General features: G+C 41.2%; 1 protein-coding gene across 1 annotated transcript in view; it reads right to left on the reverse strand.

Moving 5' to 3' along the window:
- Window positions 1–25,666, reverse strand: part of SULF1 (sulfatase 1) — a 150,440-nt gene that overhangs the window by 81,799 nt on the left and 42,975 nt on the right. Inside the window, exons 3-4 of the mRNA XM_080801768.1 lie at window positions 1,295–1,367; window positions 756–987 (exon numbers count right to left, since the gene is read on the reverse strand). Of these exons, the coding sequence (XP_080657894.1) occupies window positions 756–927 (172 nt within the window). The 5' untranslated portion in view covers window positions 928–987; window positions 1,295–1,367. The remainder of the gene's footprint in view (window positions 1–755; window positions 988–1,294; window positions 1,368–25,666) is intronic.

The raw sequence follows: 25,666 nt of genomic DNA on the forward strand, positions 1-25,666 counted from the left end.
CCGTCATGTGTCCTAGGGTCCCGTGAAAGGTCATACCTAGATTTACAGACAAGACCATAGAGCTGGGCCATTCAAGAAAGTGAGAAGATAAGAAACGGAAGCAGATGGTTCAGCAGCTCTGCTGGAACGGCCAGAATCTGGCAGGCTCTCCAAGCGTTCTGGAATGAACCCACATTAGCTAATTCTTCAGAAAAGCCTCATCTCCAGGGTGGTAGTAGTGAATTACCACCAGAAGACACATAGAATACTATAACTTTTAATTACCTAGCAATTATCACAAGCTCTGAACATATCATTCACTTGAATAATAATAACTGTTAGATGAGAGTAATAGTATCTGTGTTCACATACACGGCATAGAATTACAGCCATAAACTCATACTCTTGGAAACAATTTTGCCCAAATATATAAAACACTTCTTGATCAAGAGAACCCAAGGTGATTGAATCCTTGACTTCTGTAGTACCCGTGCTTGCTCTTTGCCCTCTCTCCTTTCACTCTAGGATCCTCCCCAGACAGTTTCTAACACTTAAGACCAGAGAAGTCATGTTGAAATAAAAACCGAAAACCTTATAATCAATACAAGTTCATTTTATAAACCCAGGTTGCTGGTTAAGACCCTCCAGTCAAGGACCAATCCCCCCTGCCCTCTCCCCGCTCCCCGCCAATGTTCACTCAGTGTTACTGATCAGGCAAAAGGTCAGCACATCATTTGCGCAAAAGAGACTAACAAGTGCAAAACCCAGTGTCTCACCCAGCTCCACGTCCTGATCATCAGTGAGCACAAGAATAATGTTGGGTCGGATGTTCTTTCGCTCCTGCTGTATCCGTCCTCTGAACCTCTGGGATCTGACGGTCGAACAGAGGCTCCCCAGCAGCTCTGTGCCCAGGACAGCCAGAACCAGAGCCCAGCAAGTATACTTCATTGTGTTTGGTCCAATGTCACGAAACCGACAGAATGTCTCAGCTTCCTGGTTTCTGCAGGTCTGGGCAGTCAGAGCAAAAGCGAGAGGGAGAGATGAAAATGACATCCAAACCCCAAACACAGTTGCAGAGAAAGGGCTACAACAAAGTGAGAGCTGGCACGTGAACTGTTAGAGAGAGGGCTGCACATGAGTCAGACGTGGCAAAACCCTCCCAGGCGCTGGGGAGGTTTGTAAGCACTTGAATATTTTGCAAATTCACTTTTGTCCTTTCTTCTCCTTCCAACTTTTCCTATTTCAAAATGCATTGCCAAAACAGAATTTCCAACACAGGGCTCAAATATAAAAGTCTTCTGACAAGGGCTAATACCTTGAATTAGGTATCCTGGTTGAATAATCAATTTCTGTACTCAGAGGTTTTCAGAACTTCTGCAGATGGGGTCCTAGAGGGGGAGAAGAAACAAAGGAGATGTCAGTCAAGGTGGAGATGTCAGTCAAGGGTTTTGATATAGATTTTGGTGTGAAGTAGTCTCTCGAAACAGCATACACATATACATATACATACATATATACATAAACATACACATATACATACACACACATATATGCATATATACATATGCACACACATATACACACATATAAATATACATACATGTATACATATACACACACATATACATATACACATATGTGTGTGTGTATATATATACATATATATATACACACACACACAAAATCCATACTCCAAAAGGGAGAAACAGGAGAAAACAATATTTAGAGCTGCTAACAAATGACTCAAAAAATATCTTCATTTCATAATCAGCTCCTTAAAGTGGTGACATGGGTCCCATCCCTGCTCACACTCTGACAGTCCTTGAAACATCCCCAGGAAAACTCAGGCTGGACCAGGCGGCGCCCGCAGCACCTGCGAAACCAGGGGGAGTTTGGGGAGTATTTGCATCTGGGGAGCGGCTGGCACGAGGTGGGGTGTGCTAGGGGCGTGCTGACTCACCTGCATAGACACTGAGTACTTATGAAGTAGAATCAACTGCAAGGCTGTCATTTGTCATCTGCATTATGTCACTCACTACCCAGGAGAGTTCTTTCTGCTGACAAAGACTTCATTAGTAGGTGACTGGGAGGGCAACCTTGCCCAGCCCCCGAAAAGCTCCTAACTGTCCTCCATCAATCACCAGGGGAAGGGGTGCTTCCTCCGGGCGAGGCTTGTCCCTCTGTCCAGCCCGTGTCCTCAGTGTGCCAGCGCCTAAGGGGACAGAGCCCTCCTTCAACTGTCAGCACCAGCCCCGCTATCACAGAGCCCTGGCGCTGCACCGCCAGCAGACGGGTTTTGCCGCAGCACATCTAAACCTGCAAAGGAAAATGATTGATTGCTCTGAAGCTGGAGGGTACAGTCTTCCCTTCCACATATAAATAAAGAAATAAATCAGATCTGGAGGGGAGTGCTGCAAAATCTTTGCAAATCTGCCTAAGACGAGACTTCTGAAAGGGTTGGAAGAATGCCCCTTTCCCTTTAGAGCACTAACCTGCTGAAAGCATTTCTCTTGGATAGCAAAAGTCTATAGCAAAAGACTCAACTAAAAAAAATCTTTCTTTTGGATGTCACAGGGGAATGCCTGCATGGGAATTTAGGCCGCCCTAAAATTAATTAGATAGCGGCCCGCTTCGTCAGCCACTCTGTCCCCACACACCTGAGGGTCTGTATTTTGAATTGCAACAATAAACTGACTTCAGATAAACAAGCGTAGCGAATCAAGTGTGAGACTCGCCAGGCAGAAGAAAAGGGACTCCACCGCTCATTTCAATGCCTTAAATTCTGGAGGGTGACGCGGGGCAGCGGGAGAAGAAAGAAGAAAGCCTGTGGACTGTTTACCCCAGCCACACACATTATTTTGTTTTACACAAACACACACACCCCTATTATTTTAAACTTTATGAGCTGTTTTGTAAACAGTTCTAATGCTTTTCACTCTGCAGCCTGTAATTACTTTGAGAGAGAGAGAGGGAGAGGGAGAGGAAGGGAGATGCACTCTATAGGAAACAGATTTTAAACAAAAATCTAGTGCTTTCGGAAGGCAGAACATCAAACCCACTACCTCCCATGGATCTTGTGGCTCTGAGAAAGTCAATACACAAGGATTTTTTTTTTTTTTTTTTTTTTTTTTTTTGGTAAGAACTCAGGGTTATTTCAGTGATTGCTGTACGTGGTGAACACTGAAAGCCAACAATTGTTCTGCACTGACTGGTTTCTGTGCATTTGTTTCAAATCGTGAGAAAACTGATACGAGCAAGAAAGACAGGGGAAGGAAAGAAGGAAGTCAAACAATGGCTGTCTCCTGCAAAGCAGCATCAGGCTAAACAGTGACGTGCAGAAATTTCTTAGAAGCTTGGTCCTCTAAGTAGCAAGAGTCTGCTCACCTCTCAAAGCCAGCAAGGGTGAGTGAAGAGAGAGCGAGCAGGAGTCTCTTGGATCCGCTCTAGTCATAAGCCAGCCTCTGCTGACAGTAGCAACCCGGAAAGTTCAGGCAGACTCCCGGAGTCGTGCAAACAGCAGCACTGGGAGTTTAAATAATCAGCCCCACACGAAACTGAAAAGTCTTCACAATTAAGATGCTGATAACATTCCCTGGAACCCGACCAACATTACTGCTTATTCTTTTCTTTATCTTATTTACTTTGTCTCTTCCTTTAGGACAAAAAAAATTAGCCTTAATGGTACCTTGAGTAAACGACACTGAACTACATTAAAAAGGATTTCCTAATGAAGAAAGGGGAGAGCCAAGTAGATACACTTTTCTTTTTTCCTATAATGTGACCTTTCTCGGAGAGTTAAAGGTGCAATAGAAGACTACGGGTTTTTTTTTTGTTTGTTTTTTTGTTCTTGCCATAGTTTATTACCGATTCAGGGAGTGCATATGTAAACGCAGAGAAATTGAATGGTGCAGAAACCTGGACTTTCAGACAGGTCTGACCAGCAGGAACATGCTATCTTTACCTCATCTCCCTTCCCTAAAACACAAAACACACCACTCTGGAAAACCTGTCCACAGACAGTTCCTTATTCAAAAAATGACCTTTTAAAACCTGTCATCCTCTCACTGCCTGGTTTCCAGCTCCAGAAGGAAAAGAAGTAAAAAAGAAGAAGAAAAAAATTGACAGACAAATACAGAACTTGACAAAGGAGACAAGGATGCAATGTTTGAATCAGATACTTTGTGGCGGACAACAAGTGTCCTTAGAGACTAACAATTTGTCCTGAGAAACAGCAGAAAAAGGGAGAAATGGTAAAGGGGGCTTTTCTCACACACGGCAAGTGAGCTCGAGGAACGGTCTTGTATTCATGAATCAGGATCAGAATACAAGTCGCCTTTTCTTCAAGCCCTAAAATGAAAACACCAACGGTAGCTATAGCCATGGAAAGTTTGTAGGGCTTTGTTTAGGGCATTCATGCCAAACTATAAATGTGACATTAAAAGTTTCAAGTCACATATAAAAGGAAAAAAAACAGACCAGGGAGACTTCAAGCCAACGGGATGGAAAAGTCTAGCTCACACATGCTCAGTGAGCAACACCCCACATGAAATCAAGACCCTTGTTGCCTTGGCAGCTAGACGCTTTGTCGACTGCAGTGGTTCTCAAGGTGTCCCCTAGGACTTTGGGGGAGTCCCTGAGATTCTTTCTAGGGAGAGTCCACGAGGTCAACACTGTTTTGATAAGAATACTGACACATTTGCTTTTTTCACTTTGTGGACTGGTGGGTAAAATCGTTTTTGTCTGAATAAAGGGAGCGTCACATACAGTTAAAAAAAAAAGCCAGTTTCTTTCAAGGTGAAACCGTAAAATGACTAATTGTATTAAATCCTGACCCTTGAACACACATCTTTTCTTTTTAATTTTGTTTTACGAGCCAGGAGGTACATGTAGAGCTCTTTGTTGCCTCTGGAGGTGTGATAGTTGAGGAACAGCACTTGTGTGACTGAGTGACAGGTTCCATGGGACACTGCTTTTGGCTCATGGAACACTATTTGTACTTGAATGGATTACTTGGACTTGGGTATCTGGCAGACATTTCTTAAGGAATAAATGAAATGAGACTGTCATTTCAAAGAAAACAGCTGACAATATTTGTTGTATTTGTTGCCAATGATAGAAATCTAGCTTCCAAGCTAAACTCAGAATTTTGGAAAACTTGGATCTGCTGCCATGAACTTGACAGCTTCTCAATATGTAAAACCTTTCAATGGCATTGACGTTGATATTAACAAATGTTATTTTTTGGTATTAAAAATGAAATGTGTCAAATTTAGCATGTTTGCATAATTCAGTGAACCAATATTTCTCAAACAACCAAGTTAAATGCTACAGAATCACACATCAGCAAAAAAGTTTCCAAGTGCAAGATGACCATTGGATTTTAATGTAACAGAGTATGAAAGCTCATTGATGGGGTTTCAGATTACTTATGACAACTAATCTTAAGAAGTCACCACTTGTCAAGTTTTGGCATAGTATCAAAGGAGACCTACAAGTGTCTGAAAAAGCCATTGAAATACTTTCCCTTTTCCAACTACTTATCCATGTGAGGCTGAGTTTTATTACTTTATTTCAACCAAAACAATATATTTCAACAGATGAAATCCAGAAGTAGATATAAGAATCCAGCTCTCTTCTCTTCAGATAAGTATGTGTAAAAATGTAAAATAGTGTTGAGGTGCCTGGATGGCTCAGTCAGTTAAGCGTCTGCCTTCAGCTCAGGTCATGATCCCAGGGTCCTGGGATCGAGCCTCACATCAGGCTCCCTTCTCACTGGGAAGCCTGCTTCTCCCTCTCCCACTTCCCCTGCTTGTGCTCCTGCTCTCACCATCTCTCTTTCTCTGTCAAATAAATAAATAAAAAAAAGATTTTATTTATTTGAGAGAGAGAGAGAGAGAGAGAACACAAATGGGGAGAAAGGCAGAAGGACAAGCAGATGCCCCGCTGAGCAGGGAGCCCCAAGCAGGACTCAGTCCCAGCAGCCCAATACCATGACCAGAACTGAAGTCAGCTGCTTGACCATTTGAGCCACCCAGGCTCCCCGCTCTATTGTAATTTCTAATTATCATAGCTATAAGCTACATAAACAAAAGCTCTTGAGGATCTTCAATAAATTTTAATAATATAAAAAGATCTTGAGCCCCAAATCTTTGAGAATTGCTGACCTAGCGTATACCCAGCACCATAGTTAAGCCCAGATTTTTACTTCTAAGGCTGCTGATCTGGCCCCATTCACAAACTTATTCACTGTTTTGTCCCTTAAAGCTCTGAAGCTGTCCTAAGTTCTAAATGCCTAGTATACAAAGAGGTTGTTGATGAGTGATGACACCTTGTGATTTACAGGTTTGTTTGCTTTTTAATCTGAGGATGACACAGAATTTTACAAATGCATGCCCACGCTACAAAGTATGTTAGAGGCAGGATCAGAACAACCCACTTAGCACAGAAATAAACCTCTCAGGGATGGTGCAAAGCAATTATTTCTAGTACAAAGCAATGCCACCCCATAGTTAAGGCAGAGAAAAAAAGGGACACCATAAGCAATCAAATCAGCAGGAGAGATTAGGCCACTGTTATACAATTCTTCAAAGCTGAATTTAGCCAGAACACACTTAGTTTATCCAAAGAGTGAAGTAAAATAGGATTATACCAGCAAGAAGCTGGTATCATCATCCGGCCCCCTTTGCCAATGGCCAGTCCACATACTCACATTTCTAAGGGTCTGTTTACATGGGCCCTTTCCCTTACCTTTGGTTTTTAAGTTTCCCATACATTACTTCTTTTCTTTAGGAGAAGTCTTCAGGACATGCTATCTTCTTTATAATATACGGAAACCAAGAAGGAGCTAATTTCTTCTTCCTTTTTTTTTTTTTTCCTAAAGATTTTATTTATTTATTTGACAGACAGATCACAAGCAGGCAGAGAGGCAGGCAGAGAGAGAAGGGAGGAAGCAGGCTCCCTGCTGAGCAGAGAGCCCGATGCGGGGCTCGATCCCAGGACGCTGGGATCATGACCTGAGCCGAAGGCAGCGGCTTTAACCCACTAAGCCACCCAGGTGCCCCCTAATTTCTTCTTTTAAAAACCCCATAACTGGCAAAGTTCATCTACCATTAATCCCCAAAAAGCATATTTCCTGATCTAATTTATTACAACTCCAAGCAAAGGAGATAGACAACAGTCTCCTTCTGGTGCAGTAACATTTTTTTACCCCAGTAGTAATAAATCTCTTCCAACAACTAGAGACAGCTGAAAGCGTTCATCTCTGACCTGGAGCACCTTTGGGGAAATACCGGGCTAAATGAAGAACTCCTCCTCCAACAATATTTGCTTTCCTTCCCTTTCTCCCTTTCTACTGTTTCTCCCGCCAACACATGAATCCTGAAATTGAAAGGAATCTTGAAAATTCATCTGTTCACCAAATTGTTAGCATTGGTTGTCCCGGGGTATGGTGAGGGAGAGGAACAGATTTTGTTTTTAATTCATTTGTGTCTACATTGGATGTTTTTTTTCCCAATGGCCTGTTGCATTATAAAGATAGAGATAAATAAATGCAGGATTTCTACATTTGCCCTCTGTCTTCTCAGGGAGGAAGAGAATAGATAGGAGGAGCAGTGGTAAGCATGAAGTGAGAGGTGATAGCAAGAAATTTACTTTGGAGACTCAGCCCCACAGAGATAGGAACTAAAATCACACAAAAGTGATTTTTACACCAAGGGCATTTTCGAGAATGCCAGAAGTCCAAGATGAAGATTTGTCCAGCTTCTTTCAAGTAGGAATTAGCAAAACAAAGGAAAACAAAGTGGTCTAAAAATTATGAAAAGAACCAAAAGGATCTGATATTCTTTTTTTTTTTTTTTTAAGATTATTTGTTTATTTGACAGAGAGAGAGAGAGAGATCACAAGCAGGCAGAGAGGCAGGCAGAGAGAGTGGCAAGCAGGCTCCCCGCTAAGCAGAGAGCCGGATGTGGGTCTTGATGTGGGGCTGGATCCCAGGACCCTGAGATCATGACCTGAGCCGAAGGCAGAGGCCCAACCCACTGAAGCCACCCAGGCGCCCCAAGGATCTGATGTTCTTGAAGCAGATGCTGCGAGGTGACTGAAGGGTCTAATAATGGTCAGTAGTTGCTGGGGGGGCAGTGAGAACAGTGGACCAAGAGAGGCAGGAAAAAAACAAACAAACCTTGGAGAATCTTGCAATAAATTTCTTCAAGGCTCCAACATGGAAGTGACCCGGATCACATCTAACATTTCATTGGCTGTCATTGTCACACAACTCTGTCCAGTTACAAGAGGGCTGAAAATCTGGGGGAGCAGAGGAAGTGTTTGCTGAGCACTACTGTCTATGCCACAAGCATCAGGTTTCATCAGCACCTTATTTATTTACTTTGTTTTCTCTCTCCAGACACACACACAGGTGTGTGTGTGCGCGGGAGTACTGAAAATATGTATATAAATACATTTGGACATGTATTTCAAGTAATGAAGAAACATAGTCTGGGTAACTTAAAGTTCAACCATTCCTAGGTGCTAAGAATGTATCTTTTAACAGATTTATAGATTCCTGGGGGGAACATGTTTCATTTTAGTTTGTTTCCCTGATGTACAGAATCTGCTACAATACGAATTTAAAGTTCCACAATTCTTGCAATACATTTAGTTGAAGAAAATATTTATTTATTTGTCAGAGGGAGAGAGAGAGAGAGAGAGCACACAAGCAGGGGGAGCAGAAGACAGAAGGAGAAGCAGGCTCCCCGCTGAGCAAGGAGCCTAATGCAGGACTCGATCCCAGGACTCTGGGCTCATGACCTGAGCCAAAGGCAGATGCTTAACCGACTGCACCACCCAGGTGTCCCCCCCAAAATATATATTTTAAAGATTTTACTTACTTATTTGACAGAGAGAGCACAAGCAGGGGACGGGGAGAGGGAGAAGCAGGCTTCCCGCTGAGCAGGGAGCCGAGTGTGGGACTTGATCCCAGGACCCCAGGATCATGACCTGAGCTGAAGGCAGATGTTTAAGAGACTGAGCCACCCAGGTACCCTTGAAGAAAATATTTTCTAAAAAATAAATTAGATGCTATATTTATATTCAAAAGTGTTTCTCCAAATATTTTCTTGTAGTTAAAATCTATGTGAGGAGGGATGCCTGGGTGGCTCAGTCGATGAAGTGTCTGCCTTTGGCTCAGGTCATGATCCCAGGGTCCTGGGATCAAGTCCTGCATTGGGGTCCTCCTTATCTACTTAGCCTGCTTCTCCCTCTGCCTGCTGCTCCCTCTGCTTGTGTGCTCTCTCTCTCTCTGACAAATAAATAAGTAAAATCTTTTAAAAAAATCTGTGTGAGGGGCGCCTGGGTGGCTCAGTGGGTTAAAGCCTCTGCCTTCGGCTCAGGTCATGGTCTCAGGGTCCTGGGATTGAGCCTTGCATCGGGCTCTCTGCTCAGCAGGGAGCCTGTTTCCTCCTCTCTCTCTGTCTGCCTCTCTGACTACTTGTAATCTCTATCAAATAAATAAATAAAATCTTAAAAAAAAAAATCTGTGTGAGGAAAGAAGAACACCTGACTTTACAATATTAATTAAGCCACAGTCAAAAGAGTTCCACTGGCCTACTTTCTATGCCATCAAGATCACCACCAATATAATGCTCGTTAACATTTTCTAAGAGTTTCACTACAGCAGAGTAGAGTTACAAGTTCCTTCTGAGGGATTCTGCTGGCCTCACACAGAGTGATGACCAAGAAAGGGAGTCTGCGAAACAGAGTGTGAAAGATGAATGTGCATTTCAAAACAATGCTAGTTCCTAAAGACTTAGGGGCAAATATGGAGAGTGACTCTCCCTCCCCTTCGGCCCTCCTCCCCCACGCACCAAATATATTACTTACAGGACAACCTCTTAAAAACCTGACATTCATATTTAAGTCAACTCCTTTGCTCAGAGACATTTTCAAGGAATCTATAAATTCACATTAGTTCATGTATTGATACTTCAAAAGTGCTCCTTCACAATTTGTACTGGGAAATACTATTTTGAGATTTCTTTGTATTACTGGCTAAAGATATAATTCCAAGTCCTTTTTTCTTTTCATTAACAAATATATTTTAATCTGCAAAATATCTTCTTTTGTACATTTTATTTATTTTTCTTTCTTTTTTTCTAAAATTTTTATTTTATTTTTTTTCAGTGTTCCAAAATTCATTGTTTATGGACCACACCCAGTGCTCCATGCAATATGTGCCCTCCCTAATACTCACCACCAGGCTCACCCAGCCCCCCAAACCCCTCCCTTCCAAAACCCTCCATTTGTTTCTCAGACTCCACAGTCTTTCACAGTTCGTCTTCCCCTCCGATTTCCCACAACTCACTTCTCCTTTCCATCTCCCCGTGTCCTCCATGTTATTCCTTATTCCAAGTTTTTTAATGACAAAATCATCTTCAACAAGTGCTTTATATGTACCTAAATCCTTACGTGAGCCTTAGATTGTCCTTTAGTTGTACACTTACCTCTGAACACTAACAAGCACAGCTATGTATTTATCAGGTAAAAAGAGCAACTGCACTTAAGTTTCAAGTGAAACTCAGGCCTGCGATCATGGAAAATACTATTACAGGGGAACACACTGAGAAACTAATAGGCCTATCTTGGAAAATTAATTTAGTAACCTTAGCCATAATGCATGCATAAAGCATATAATGAATGCACATTGTCTACCCTTGTTGACGTCCATCAGATACATGGCATTCTTGTCCACTCAGATTCACCCACCTACCCTCAACTCATTATCTGGACCTAGAGATATTTATCAATGTCTTCAGATTGATCAGCACGTGAAAAGACACAGCGGGAGAACTATAAGACCATAAATTCACAACATTTACTGATCCAAATGATGCTGCTTGCACCAAAAGCCCTGTAGGAACGTGAAACTTAAAATAGGCCTTCTGTCTTAGTTTATTGTCTGTACAGAAGCTGAGAAAAATCGTAGCTAATAAAAACCCATGTTTGGCTCACTTGTTACACAAGAGTAAACTTTATGATGTTTTTAAGCTGAAGAATTTATAGAATGAAAATTTTGAGTCATATTGTCACCTGAAACTATTATTTGTCATATTTGTAAGGTAATTGTCTTGCTAAGGCCGAAATTAAGATCTCTGTCTGTGGATGTTTGGGGCAAATTTATGTTATTTTCACTAGAGGTTCTCTATAAATAGATGTTTACAGTTGGACAAGTCCTAGATTTCATCTAGATCACAAACACTCGATGGAGCACCGCTTCCAGAATGTACTTTCTCACTAACTACTCTACTCTGTTTTAAACCTTCATTTCTCAGCACACACAAGAACAGTACTTGTCACACAAAGAAGCTGATATAATTAAACCAGATGATGTGCCCCACAAGTAAAATCAGCCATTCATGAAAGCTGGTCACCAGAGGCCATTTCAAACAATGCATATTTCAGAGTAATCTAAAGTAATCCCTTCTCTCTACTGATTGGGTTTCCACTAAGTCTTAAGCACATGTGTGCTGCGAAAAGGAGGCTTATTAAAACCTGATGTGATATTAGAGATTATAATGCAACAGGGTTGGGTTGATTTTCATATCTGAGTCTTCAAAAAGAAAGCAATTTTCAATGATATGTGTAAGCTTACTCAAAACATTCTGCATGCAACGGTAGACGGCATTTACTTATTAATTAAGACAAAAAATAAAGAATGGTCCCTGTTAGTTGAAAGGGGTTTATATTTATATATAAAATTGGCATATGCAAGTGGAGGGGAATATAGAAATTAAGAAACAGGACAGAGGAGCAGGGGGAAGGGAAGGAAAACTAAAACAAGGCAAAATCAAAGTGGGAGCCAAACCAAAAGGGACTCTTAATCATAGGAAAAAAACTGAGGGTTGTTGGAGGGGAGGGGGGCATGAGGTCACTGGGAGATGGGCATTAAGGGCACGTGATGTGATGCACATTGGGTGTTATACACAACTGGTGACTCACTGAACTCTACCTCTGAAACTAATAATACACTACATGTTACTTAATTGCATGTAAATAAAATAACATAAAATTTAAAATGAAAGTGGAAGAGAAACTAGAAAATAGTTTTCACTGATGGACAGATAGGCAAAGCACAGCAAATATTCGCAACTATGCATAGGCATAGTGAGGAGCTTGGAGTATTTAGAAAATTCTTTGCAAAGTTGTGAATCTCTAGTACATCATTCTTCTGGCTCACCATGGTGAAACATGATCAAAATGGGTCCTAGAACAGCCTTAGACAACTTAAAAATATTAGCGATCGTCGTTCGTAGAACTGGATTCTTACAATTACTGAGTAAGTGCCCATGGTTTACCAACACCTCCAGAACTCAAGGCTCTCTGGGAATTTTACTTGTTTTTTCCTGATCCATTTTCTATTTTCTAATTGTGCAGTTGACTCTTGGATAACATGGGTATGAACTGCAAGGGTCCACTTATACATGGATTTTTAAAAAATAAATACAACACCATAAATGTATTTTCTTTTCCTTATGATTTTCTTAATACCATTTTCTTTTCTCTAGCCTACCTTATTGCAAGAATACAGTGTATAATACATATAACCTAAAACATATGTGTTAATCGACTATGTTATCAGTAAGACTTCTGGTCAACAGTAGGCTATTAGTAGTTAAGCTTTTGAGGAGTCAAAAGTTATACTCAGAATTTTGACTATGCAAGAGGACATTGGCTCCAACTCCTGTGTTGTTCAAAGGTTAACTGTATTTAGTTTCAATCAAGGATGAAAATATAAAGGATTAGATTTTTTTTAAAGATTTTATTTATTTATTTGAGAGGGAGAGAATGAGAGAGAGAGAGAGAGAGAACGAATATGAGAGGGGGAAGGTCAGAGGGAGAAGCAGGCTCTGTGCCGAGCAGGGAGCCTCATGTGGGACTCGATCCCGGGACTCTAGGATCATGACCTGAGCCAAAGGCAGTTGCCCAACCAACTGAGCCATTTCTGGATCTTCTGCATACAGCTCTAGATCCTTGCAAAGGACATAAAAGAAAACATGTAAATGATCATGAACTGGTTTTTGAAATTACCAAAACCCAACACCCTGACACACAGAAAATGCGCTATTCCTCATTGGAACACAGCTTCACACGCCTGATCGTATATGAGAGAGGAGGTTAGCAGCAGTGCTAAACGGAGTTAATGTGCAGGACAAAATCTAGAAATCACGTTGTAAAAATCTCTTAGTTTGAAGGTTATAGACTGAATGTTTGTGTACTCCCTTCAAATTCATATGTTGAAATCCTAGCCCCTAATGTGGTGATATCAGGAGGTAGGGCCTTTGGGAATTATTTAGGTCATGAGAGAACTCTCACATGGGCTTGGTATCCTCATAAAAGGGATCCCAGAGAGTTCTCCCACCCCCTTCCATGTGAGGACAGAGAAGACGACTATCTGTGAACCAGAATGCAGGCTCTCACCAGACACCAAATCTGCCAAGCACCCTGATCGTGAACTTCTAGCTTCCAGAATTGTGAAAAGTAAATATGTTTGTCATTTAAACCCCCCAGAGTACGTTATTTTTGTTAAAGCAGCTCAGATGGACTAAGACAAAGGGATCTTAAAGCTTACCTAGATTAACTTCTAACTAATGAATAAAACCTCCCTAGAGCATCAATGAAAACAGGCCCATCTGGGTAACACAGGACTCACTAGGCCATCTGTGTGGTTTAGGGCAGCTTCTAAGCTTAGAAAATTCTCCCTTTTATTGAACAAAATCCTGTCCTCCTCTCTTCTAAATGTTTATTTACATTCCAATCTACTGAGCCACACAAAATAATTCTATATTCTTCTCTATAACAAATGTTTTAATATTTGAAGTTGGTTTCCATCTGACTTCTAAATCTTCTCCTCTTAAAAAAACATATTTGTGTAGTGGAGAGAGATAGGAGAGCAGTGGAAGGGGTTATTTTTGAATTTGGTCATTTCTTGGCTGAGAACTGGATCAAGAGATCCTATACAGTTGTAGCTTTACAAATAAGAAGCCAGCATATTCAATGCCTTTCTGGATCAAAGGAATTTTGACTGCCAGACTACTAATCAATGCTTTCCAAATTCACTAAGGAAAATTTCCTTAGTACTACTACTTTTGTGCTTGGACTAAATTCAACTCGGAAATCTTCCAAAATTTGCATAATTAACTTGTTAATCAGTTTTATTGGGGAATAAAGTCAGACGAGAAAGATGAAGATCCAGGCTAAGAGTTATAATCCAAGTACTGGATTTTTTTCATCCCTTGAAAATTTAGTCATTGATTTCTCTCTAGATTTCGATGAAGCATTCCTTCTAGGAAACTTCTTTCTTAGGGGAACTCTCTTACACTGTTGGTGGGAATGCAAACTGGTGCAGCCACTCTGGAAAACAGTATGGAGGGTCCTCAAAAAGTTGAAAATATAATTACTCAACAATCCAGCAATTGCACTACTAGGTATTTACCCAAAGGATACAAAAATATAGATTCGAAAGGGTACATGCACCCTGATGCTTATAGCAGAATTATTAACAATCTCCAAACTATGAAAAGAGTCCTAGTGTCCATCAACTGGTGAACAGATAAAGAAGACATAGTATAATTAAATACAATGGAATATTACTCAGCCATCAAAAAGAATGAAATCTTGCCATTTGCAAAAACATGGATGGAGCTAGAGTATATTAGGCTAAGCAAAATAAAATAGTCAGAGAAAGACAAATATTGTATGATTTCACTCTTAAAAGGAAGCAAACTGTATAGACTCTTAATAATAGAGAATAAATTGAGGGTCGATGGAGGGAGGTGGGTCGGGGATGGGCTAAATGGGTCATGGGGATAAAGGAGGGTAACGATGAGCACTGGGTGTTATATGTACATGATGAACCACTAACTTCTACTTCTGAAACCAACATTACACCATATGTTAACTAACTAGAATTTAAATAAAAATTTGAAAGGGGAAAAAAAAAACACAAGAAACATCTTTACCACACTTGGTTCCCAATTTCAGAACAGCTGGGTACTTTCAAACAGCCATGCAAAAGAAGAACCATTATTCTACCATCACACAAAGGCCCCAAGCTCAAGTACTTAAATGAGAAGGTAGAGCAGAAGTTCATCATAATCACCTGGAGGGCTTGCTAATTGCTCCAGCATTCCCAATTCAGGGATAGGGTCTACAAAATTGCATTTTTGAGACGTTCGTAGTGATGCTGATATGGATAGTACTGGTCCAGGTAAAGCAATCAACCCCATTACAACTAGTGAAAAGAGAGGTGCATACAGCCAAGTCTGGGGAAGGTCTTTCAAGTCCTCTCCAGGTTTTGCATTGGCTAAGGCAGCTGAGCATTCACCAGCCAGGGCTACTGATATTGCCAATTATTTCATAGCTGATAGGACGCTTCAAAAATTAATTAATTAATTAATTAATTATAGATGGGAATAAAGAGGGAGGAGAATTGGAAGGGAGAGGGGGGAGAATCTCAAGCACACTCCGCACCAGCGCAGAGCCCAACTCAGGGCTCGATCCCATGACCCTGAGATCATGACCTGAGCTGAAACCCAGAGCTGGACGCTCCACCAACTGAGCCTTCCATGCTCCCCCTCCCCCCACCATAGGACTCTTTTACTGAAGTCTGAATGTGTAGAAGGCAAACGTTCTACACATTCAGACTTCAGTAGGCGTGGACAACAGAAAGAGTTTTCCACTGGAGAGAATGAAACTTCCCTCAGCAAATTACCAGAAGTGGCTTTTGAATGACCCTCTGATGTCCCTTTCTATACATTCCCATTCAGTTGAAGAAGGTAGGTCCCACAAATCCTTGGCATATGGGAACTACTGGAGTCTGACAGTGACACGGCACAATGTTGAAGCTTGTTATGTTTACTAAACAATCGTTACATACCAAGATAGGCTTACGACCACTCCATTTTATTTTAGAACTTTACATAGTTATTACTAGCTATTAAGAAGGCAGAGTGAGTTATTTGCTTTTGTTTTAATGAACCTCCCCCTACCCCCAACCCAGTTTTCCAATTCTGTCCAGCTCTTTGCCAGGGCCTCTCACCCCATCCATCTCCTCTTTTTTGAGGCACTGGCCGACAGGTAGAGATGCAGCAAAGTAATGAACTCTGAATTATACCATGACCCCAAAGTAGACCCACCCACTGTCATGTGCATGGCACATCCCATGTTCTGGGGACCCTAAGCTGAATTCTCCTCCCGACAAAAGGGAATTGGGAAGATAGGACAGAACTAACCGGGAGAGCAGAGCCAAGGGCAAGGGAGCAAACTTGCCAACAACACCGAGCGTCTTCATTCTCATAGCAGCACTTCTCAGAAGGAGATTCAGAAGGAAATTCAGAAGGATTCTAGTCCCAGCCGAGAAGGGGCAAGAATTTTGAAGTTTGAGTCTTCGAATTGTCTGACTTCAGGAAGAATATTCCGTCCCTACATGCACAGCTGTGGGGACCAGAGCACGACCTAGAAGCTGTGCATCTTGAATTAGGGGTCTTGTCTCCTTCCCTTCTCCCCTCACCCCTTCATGTGATTATCTGCTGCTTCTCCATTCCTCAAACACTACTGACCCACGATCCCTCATGCCCAGCCCTGACCATTTCTTCACTTTCTTCTTTCCCGTTACTCTCCCAAGTCTCAAAATTTCTTCTATTTCCTGCTGGTGGATCAGTCTTTCCCTTTTTATCAAGAAGTAACAATTTTCACTAATATCGGTGGAACAGTGACCATGTATTAGAACTTTCATAGTCCTTGCTTCATTTTATCCCCACCACGTCTCTATGAAGTAGGTACAACTCCTACTCATTATTATTACTTTTTTTTAATAAGGAAACTGAGATTCAGGCTAGTTAAGGAATCTCTCCAAGGTGGCTCAGTGAGGGACAGAAATGGAGCTACCCCACACCAGTCTTTGTTAACTGTTCTGTGTGTGGATTTTTTTTTTCTCAAGTGTCTTTTCACTTTAAAAGATCTTGTACGCCTGAAGAATTTTGAACTGATGAAATTAACGGGGAGACTTTTTGGGGGCCAAAAAATGGTGTGTTTCCAGGCACCTGAAGAATTCTGAACTGGTGAAATTAACGGGGAGACTTTTTTGGGGCAAAAAAATGCTCGTGTTTCCAGGCACCTGCCACTGAGACTTACAGTATCTATCCCAGGAGAACACAACGGGGCATCAGCATTGCTGCCACATACTATGTACAGGCCCCCTTTCACCTTACAAACAGAAGGGGACCCCTCAGCGCTCAGTAAAACAAAGAGCCGTTGCTGGGTGAGACAGTGGACTGGCGTGGCTGAACATGAATATTCAGGACCACGAGTCACAACTCCATGAATTCGAGGGTCTCCTCTATTTGTATTTAGCATTGTGTAGTTGTGAGACAACTTGCAATGATTAATTAATCCTGGGTGCCGAGGCAGAAGGTGAAATAATTTGTGCACAGTCACGCCGTTGGTCATTCTCAGGCGGTGCGTGAGTCCTGGAGTGCTTCGTTTTCCAGAGACAGAAAGAAGATCGGACTTGACTTTCTGCTTTTGTGCCTGTGATCCAAGAGATCCACAAGCCCCCCCACCCCTCCATCCCTGAAATTTTCTAAAAGGAAGGGCAGGTGGCTGCCAGCTGTCCTTAATCCACACCCTCATGACATCATCCTCAATATCTCCAGTCGCTGGAAATTCCACCCACTGAGATCCCACACCCCCAGCGAGCCTTGTGCCCCAGCCCCAAGGAGGCCACAGGAGCCCTCCCTGAGGCCTGGCTTCCTGGCTCGCGGGTGGAAGAAGCACAATCTGGTTCATATACTGCACGTGGCTGCTGGTAACTGTTTCCTCTAGTGTAATTTTGATTGAGACTGTTCACGGTAATACCTCAATTATCTATCACAGTGGGGGTAGGGCGGTTCTCCAAATACGTGAATTTTCATGATACCTTACTTTAACTATTTCGAGGCAGAAACTTAAAACAAACACACACAATGGAACCATTCTAAGGCATACTGACTTTGCATAAAGAACTCCTAAAACTCAGCAGCTTATCATGGAAAACAGGCTATTTCTCCGCATGTTAGTTACATGGAGACTGCAGAGGGCAGTGGCCCAGCCCTGCTCCATGGTGTGGCTCTCTGAGTTTTCTTTTCAGGACTCAGGCTGAGGCAGCAGCTCCTGGGTGAGACACAGCATTCTCATGACCCACACCAGGAGCCGGAGAGCTGGTAGAAATTTGGAAAGCATCTGCTCAGACTTGGTGTCCGCACACTTGCTTACGTGCCCTTGGCCAATGCAAGCCACGTACGGATGCCCGAGCTGGGTGGGGACATGTTCTGCTCTCTGGACAAGTCCCATGCAGTGGGCAGGGACGCTGAATTCTGGTCACTTCTCTGGTGGGGGGACGGGCGGCGATAATTGGGGATTATGAGTTAATCTACCTCATACACTTTCAAAAATTAATTATATTTTCTAGCCTTCAAAGAATACTGGGAATGAGATTACTGTTTTGTTTTGTTTTTATGGCTCTGGGTCATCGGCGTTAACAATTCAGACTTTCCCTAAGGGATATGAGGATGTGAAAAGCTGTTTGACCAATACGTAAATGACACAGGACCGATACTGCTTGGAATTCCTTATGGATGCTTTTCACAGAATGGCTTTTGCCTCCTTTGCACATATCACTTCTAGTTACTGAGTGTATCTGCCTCTCATAACTCCACTTTCTTTCCTCTCATCTGCCAGAAAGATGGCTTGTTGGACCTTGTTTGATCTGCGTTTAAAGTAAGAGTAAATACATGGGCGTCTCTCTCAAGGGCAGTATATCGGATTTCGCGCATGGACGCTGTGACAAATGTTTGGATGTAGGTCCTTCATGGGGTTATTAGATTCCTCTTTGTTTCTGTCTGTTTGGTTGAGGGTGTGGGATAAATGAAGTTAGGGAAGAACGGACTTTGGATAAAGTTCCACAGGAGAACCCCTGCTTTGCCATTTTCCATATTTAACAAGAATTCTTTTCTAGATAGTTGGCTAAGCATTACGACTACCTGCCACTTCTTGATCAATTCCATTTCATTTTACTCTTTAAGAAGATTCATTTATTTATTTGGGAGAAAGAGAGAGAGAGAGAGAGAGAGAGAAAGCATGAACATGAGTGGGGGAGAGGCAGAGGGAGAGAATATCAAGCAGACTACGTGCTGAGTGAGGAGCCCTATGTGGGGTTCAATCCCATAACCCATGAGATCATGACCTGAGCCGAAACCAAGAGTTGGAAGCTCAACCAACAGAGCCACCCAGGCCCACCCATCATTTATTTTAATTGCCATCCATATTATATTCAGCAATCTTTTGTAAAGCTGCTGATTAAGAGACTTAGTTACCCCCTACTGGAGATAATGGATGAATGAGAAAGGAGCCCTATCAAATGGATAGTTCCGTACAATGCTAGGTATAATTCTGTTCCAGAATGTGGGCACCTGTCCTCTTTCTAAAGGTAGGAAAGACAGGTAGGAAAGAACACTTCGAAAGGTTCCAGGACTCCTTAGAATGTGCATGCTATTCACTTTGGGTTTATGCTACCTTGAACATCACAGTGGAGTCTGAAGATCATCTTTTTGGATGAAAACAAACCCTTAAAAGCCATTATTTGCCCATCAATATAGGTGAAAGTCAAATGTTTCCAACCTGGTTAGCAGATAAATATCTCTCAGCTAAATGCAGTTATTCTCTGAAAGCCTGACCTTATGTTGATAATAATTGAACTGGGAATAAGATTTTTCATACGTTTAGGTGTTTTCTTGTATCTCAAATCCCATTAGAAGATACATTTGTTCTTTCATGAATAAAATAACTCCTATGTTCACACTATCTCAGTTCAGGAAAGACTGTCATAAATCATCAAATTTGTTCTTCTCCAGAACTCAATAGGAAGGAAGAGCCAGGATTGCTACTTCTTCTCTAATGCAATGCTACCCCCCACAGGAGGTTCATAAGGCTGAAGCTGAAACTCACCCCACACTCAGGCCCTTGGATTCTGCAGCTGGTGGCTTTTTCCCCTAATAAATCCATTCTTTTTCTCTTTCCCTTGTTATTTTGTGAATGATTTCCAACTTGATTATCCATGGACAAATATGTTAAAAATAGAAGGACCAAGGTAATGTGCAAACAGGCAAGGAAAAAAATGCATTTGCATGAGTTGTAAACTCCTTGTTGCTACTTTTTTCTACAACTCAGACAAACGGGTGTTTGTATTAAGTTTTGTTTATTGTTCTGCACAAACCCACTGACCTATGAAAATACAAAGAAGTAAGAACATCCCTAGTAATAGGAATAGAGTGAGCTAATGTGTTAGCGTTGCTTTCTAGTAATTTTAGCAATACTATTATGTTGATCAGAATATTCATAGTAGAATCATAGGCTTAAACATATGGGAAAAACAACTTTTTGGTAAAAATATGTCTATGAGATAACTTGGATTGAATATTTTTTTCCCAAGATTTTATTTATTTATTTGAGAGAGAGAGAGAGAGAGGCACAAGCAAGGGAGAAGGCAAAGAGAGAGGGAGAAGCAGCCTCCCCGCTGAGCAGGGAGACCCATGTGGGACTTGATCCCAGGACCCCAAGATCATGACCTGAGTCGAAGGCAGACGCTTGACCGACTGAGCCACCCAGGCACCCCTTAAGGATTATTAACTTGAGGAGAGTCTTAAAAGATATGTTCATTTTAACATTTTAGCACTCTTTTCACAAACACACGGTAGGAAGCTGGATTGATTATACTGCTGAAAATGTTTTTGTAGTTGACATGAAACTTGGTGAAATAGGAAAAGATTGTGTGGTAGGGAGGGAGCACCTTCTCGGGGGATGGCGGCTGGGAAACTGTAGTTTTCCAGGTAGGAGTCATGGGAGAGAGGACAGCAGGGTGGGACAGTTATTCCTGGAAGTTCGCCTCACCTTGAGTCATTGCTTTGCCTGACCACGGGGGTAAAGGAAGAAGTCAAAAAAACATTCCGTAGAATGATGACAAGGTACAACGTTGCTTTATTTTGTCTCTGATGGCAACGACCTGTTTTCCTCCATGCTCAACCTCCTACAAATTCTGTTACTGTGTGTTGAAAGGAAAAAAATACATTTTCACTTTTGATTGATGTAAATAGTCCTAACTTATTTGGCAAGGACTTCTCATTGTCTATCTTATCATTCATTAGCTTTTTCTTTCATAACAAGGTCCTGATTTTATTTGAGTGGCAACATGCCTGGCTTTAGGTGACATCACTTAGCTTCCCTTGCAGTTCTCTGTGCCCACGTGATTGAATCATTTTCAATGAGACGTAATGAAAGGGTTGTGTGAGACTTCTAGAAGGTTCCGTCCAAGAGTGGGAGTGGCCATCTGTCACATAACATGGTTGGCGCTTCACTGGTCATCCCTGGACCACAAGGATTCTTGCTAATGGAATGCTCCACGGTGGAGCAGAGAGAGAAAAGAAGCCTGGGTCCCTAGTGACTACTGTCCCAGCCCTGCCAGCCTGACTCTGAATTTCTTTTACTTGAGGGAATAAAACCTTTTGTAGCTAAGGCACTACTTTGATTTCTACTATGTGTAGTCAAATTCCCAATTACATCAAACTAACACTATTGTTTTTCTCATTCTATCATCATCCTAGATTTGAAATGTTAGGAAAACATGGCCTTTTAAATCAAACCAGACGAATCTGGTTTATATTCAGAATAGATTAAAAAAACCAACAATCCAACAACCTGTGGTTAATGAGCGATTTAAAGACACAAAGAACTACACAAATAAATGTGCAATTACAAAGTATGGTAAGTGCTACGAAATCCATAGGGGCAAGTGAGAACATGATATTCTCTCAGCAGGCATTAAGCTCCAAACTAATATTTAAGGCAGTGTAAGGTTTCTGGGTCAATTAAAGAATGTTAGAAATCTCTTATTAGCTATGAAAATGAAAAAGAGAAATAGATTCCTCTGTCTTTTGGCAATTTCCCAGGATTCAAGTGGATTTTATTGTGGTACAAATTGCTCTTTAGCTTCTTTAAAAAAAAAAATAAGTTTTTTTTATGTGGACAACATACCAGTACTACATCTGAATCTTCTTTTCTTTTTTTTTTTTTCTAGTATGAATACTTTTATAAAACGGAAGGAAACTAAGTCACATATTTTGAAAATGAATCCATTGAGAATAGTGAATTTTAAAAAGGAGATTTCTGTAATCAGTTAAATATTTCATCACATTGAAACACTGATAATTGAAATCTTAAAAAAGTTTTTCTTTACATAGGGGCGCCTGGGTGGCTCAGTCAGTTAAGCGTCTGCCTTCAGTTCGGGTCATGATCCCAGGGTCCTGGGATCAAGTCCCGCATGGGGGGGGGGTCCCTGCTCAGCGGGGGGCCTGCTTCTCCCTTTCCCTCTGCCCTTCCCTTGCTTGTGCTCTCTCCCTCTCTCTCTCATGAATAAATAAAGTCTTAAAATTTTTTTTTTCTTACATAAAAGGAGCTAGCATTATTTCTGCAGTTAGGTAGATGTGGCTGGTGACCCATTCAAGGAAGTTCATCCAGTCCAATGTAATGCAGCCTGTATCCTTCATGTCTGGGTACATACTTAGGTTGTATTTCCAGACCAGACTGTGCAAAACCTGATGATAACAAAAGCAACTCCTCTGCAGGAATGTTGGGGTATATTTATTTATAAGAAAAACTTAATTATCTCTCTTCACCTACAGATCTTTCCCCCTTTTCCATCTTTACTCCTGCAAATAGGACTTTTGTTTTTAGTTGAAAATAGGAATTCTGCCTTTACTTGGGTAGCAAGGCTTTCCTGAAAAATTCAAACTCCTAAAACTAAAGGTCCCTATGTATTAAAAGAAATTTTTTAAACTTTTTAAAAAAATTGGTGTCAATTATGTGTCAGTTACACCTCAAATTAGGATTTTGTAAACTCAAATTAGTAGTAAATGACATCTACACTTGGACGGTGAGACTGATTCTATAACAATTACTAAAGGCTAATTGAAAGTTATCACTGATAACTAGCAAAGTTGAGAAGGGAAAAAAGTATGAATCCACAAACCAAAAGACCTTATTCAATTTGATTTATGTTTAACTACCATGAAATGGAAATTATTTGGTAAATTCAATTAGTCTAGCTCACGTTTCCCCAAACTGTTTCGTGTCACAGCACACAAAGAAAATAGTAATACTGGTTATGAACAGCACACAAGTCTGTTCATGGCTCAGAGGGGCTCTCATGGTTCCAAGACCTCCCAGTCATCCTGAGGTCGATGAGGTAGACACCTTGACACCCCATTATAGATTTGTGATCCATTGCCAATGCATAATTACCGCTAGGATGTTGTGATCTAGAAAGACAAACTGGATTATCAGGATTTTAATATCGATGTGGCTCTCTGCCCCAAAGTGTTATGTATAAATATTAAAAACAGAAGATTAAAAAAAGCAAAGGCTTAATTTCTATACTTGTAAGTATATACTGTATTTAGTAGTGTTTCTTAGAGTAATTAAAAAAAAGTAATTTGATTTGACATGTAAAACGAATTACATAATCAATTAAATCTCCACCTCATAAAACCACAAAATCATAGAAGTCATAGACTCATCAATCAGGAGTAGACTTCAGAAATCATTTTTTTTTCCCCTTGAAGAGAAGTGGGGTAGGGGAAGAGGGAGAGAGAGAATCTTTAGCAGACTCCGTGCCCAGTGTAGAGCCAGATGGGACCGGAAATCATGACCTGAACCGAAACTAAGAGTCAGATGCTTAACTGACTGAGCCACCCAAAGACCCAACTTTAGAAATCATCTTGTGTGACTTCCCTTTTTTTTTTTTTTAAAGATTTTATTTATTTATTTGACAGACAGAGACCACAAGTAGGCAGAGAGGCAGGCAGAGAGAGAGGAAGGGAAGCAGGCTCCCTGCCAAGCAGAGAGCCCGATGCGGGGCTTGTTCCCAGGACCCTGGGATCATGACCTAGGCCAAAGGCAGAGGCTTTAACCCACTGAGCCACTCAGGCACACCATGACTTCTTTTAAAGTTGAGGAAACTGAGGCCTTGAGTGATTGATAGTACCATTTGTATGAAACGATACTGCGCGAAGATTTCACATACGTTTTCTAATTCGAATCTTCCAGTGGTTCCTGGCGGCATTGCTGTTATCCCTATTTTTTCACAGGAGGACCCAGAATTGAGAGGCTCAATGGTTCACCCCAAACTGCCCTTTCTCAAAGTGCAGAAGAAAACCCGCACTTTGTACCTTCCTACTCCACTGTGATCACATTTGAACTTACATTGCATCTGATGCAAAACTAACTTTAGCCAGTTTCCTTCCAGTTCCATAAGTATTTTCACTTAAATCAACTCTGTCTCAGGTTAAGGGACTTGCTGAAATGATGAGCTGCATTTGTGCGATGAAGAAATGTCTTCTGCCCCACCACACCCACATACCTAAAATTTGTGAAACTCTTTCCAACATTCTTTAGAGTGTGTGGAACTCCCTAGGTTTGAGAGCAGTAACTAAAGAAATGTAAGTAACTCAAGAAGAATGAAAATGTGAATGTTTTCAGTGACCTACAAGTTGGTGGATCCAACTTTAATCTTCCAAACATTTCCATCTTTCTTCTTCTTCTTCTTTTTTAAAAAAGTAAGTCTTGTATCCTCTGCTCTGGAAATCAAACATCACTATTGAGCCATACATGCATCTACTCACAGGATTCACATGTTTTATCAAATGGCTTGCTCTCCTCCCCAAAAAATATTTAGAAGGAAGAACTTTCTTCATAGGTTCTTCTCCCCTTGAGAACTTTGGGATTTCATGACACCCTGATTAAATAAGACATCTGGGGTTTCAAATACATGTTCAGGGATCTCTATGCTTACTTCAAAAATGTTGAGTGAGTATCTTTTCTTTTTACTTTCTCTTCCTTCTATTTATTCATCTGATTGAAAAGTGTCCTATTATTCTCTTTTTAGAGCCAAATCGCCTTATCTCCATCCTTCTAAGGTTAGTATATAATAGCGAATTCTCAAATAACGTTAAGGTAAACAAATGGTATGAAAAGTGAATGAATTTTCCTTAGTTCCACTGCCTCTGTTTTTCTGAGTAAAGACACAGATAAAGTTCAGTGATCTTTCACACTGCTCTGACAACACTGGGCAAGTGTAACTGGCATTGTGTCCTCAGAGGAAATGTCAAGTTGTCCTAACCTAGGTTGAGGCTATTTGGGGTCTGCTCTGGTCTCACAAATGGCAGCCACTTCAAGTTAATATGCTTTACCATCATATTTCTGTAAAATGTAGATGCTGTTTCTATTGACATTGGATTGCATTTGGTGGGAAATTATAGATAGACCTGGAGATATCATCCTGTCTTCCCTGTAAATCTTGTCCTGTCCTTCCCACCCCTGGCCCACGATTCTCTGTCTCCCTTTCCCAAAACACACACTTCTATTCTGTTTCTTCCCTCATCTCTTCCTGAATTCTCCTTTTTAGGAATCATTTAGCTGTACCATAAAGGAAAGGGTATGAGCTTTTTAGGTTATAGATTTGTATTGAATGGTGGATTGTTTTTTTAGTCCAGGTTCATTCAGATTAGTTTAGAGTGATCCTAAAGGAGGTATTAATAAGCCTCTACTG

This window comes from Martes martes (genome assembly GCF_963455335.1).
Source record: "Martes martes genome assembly, chromosome: 4".
NCBI lineage: Eukaryota > Metazoa > Chordata > Mammalia > Carnivora > Mustelidae > Martes > Martes martes.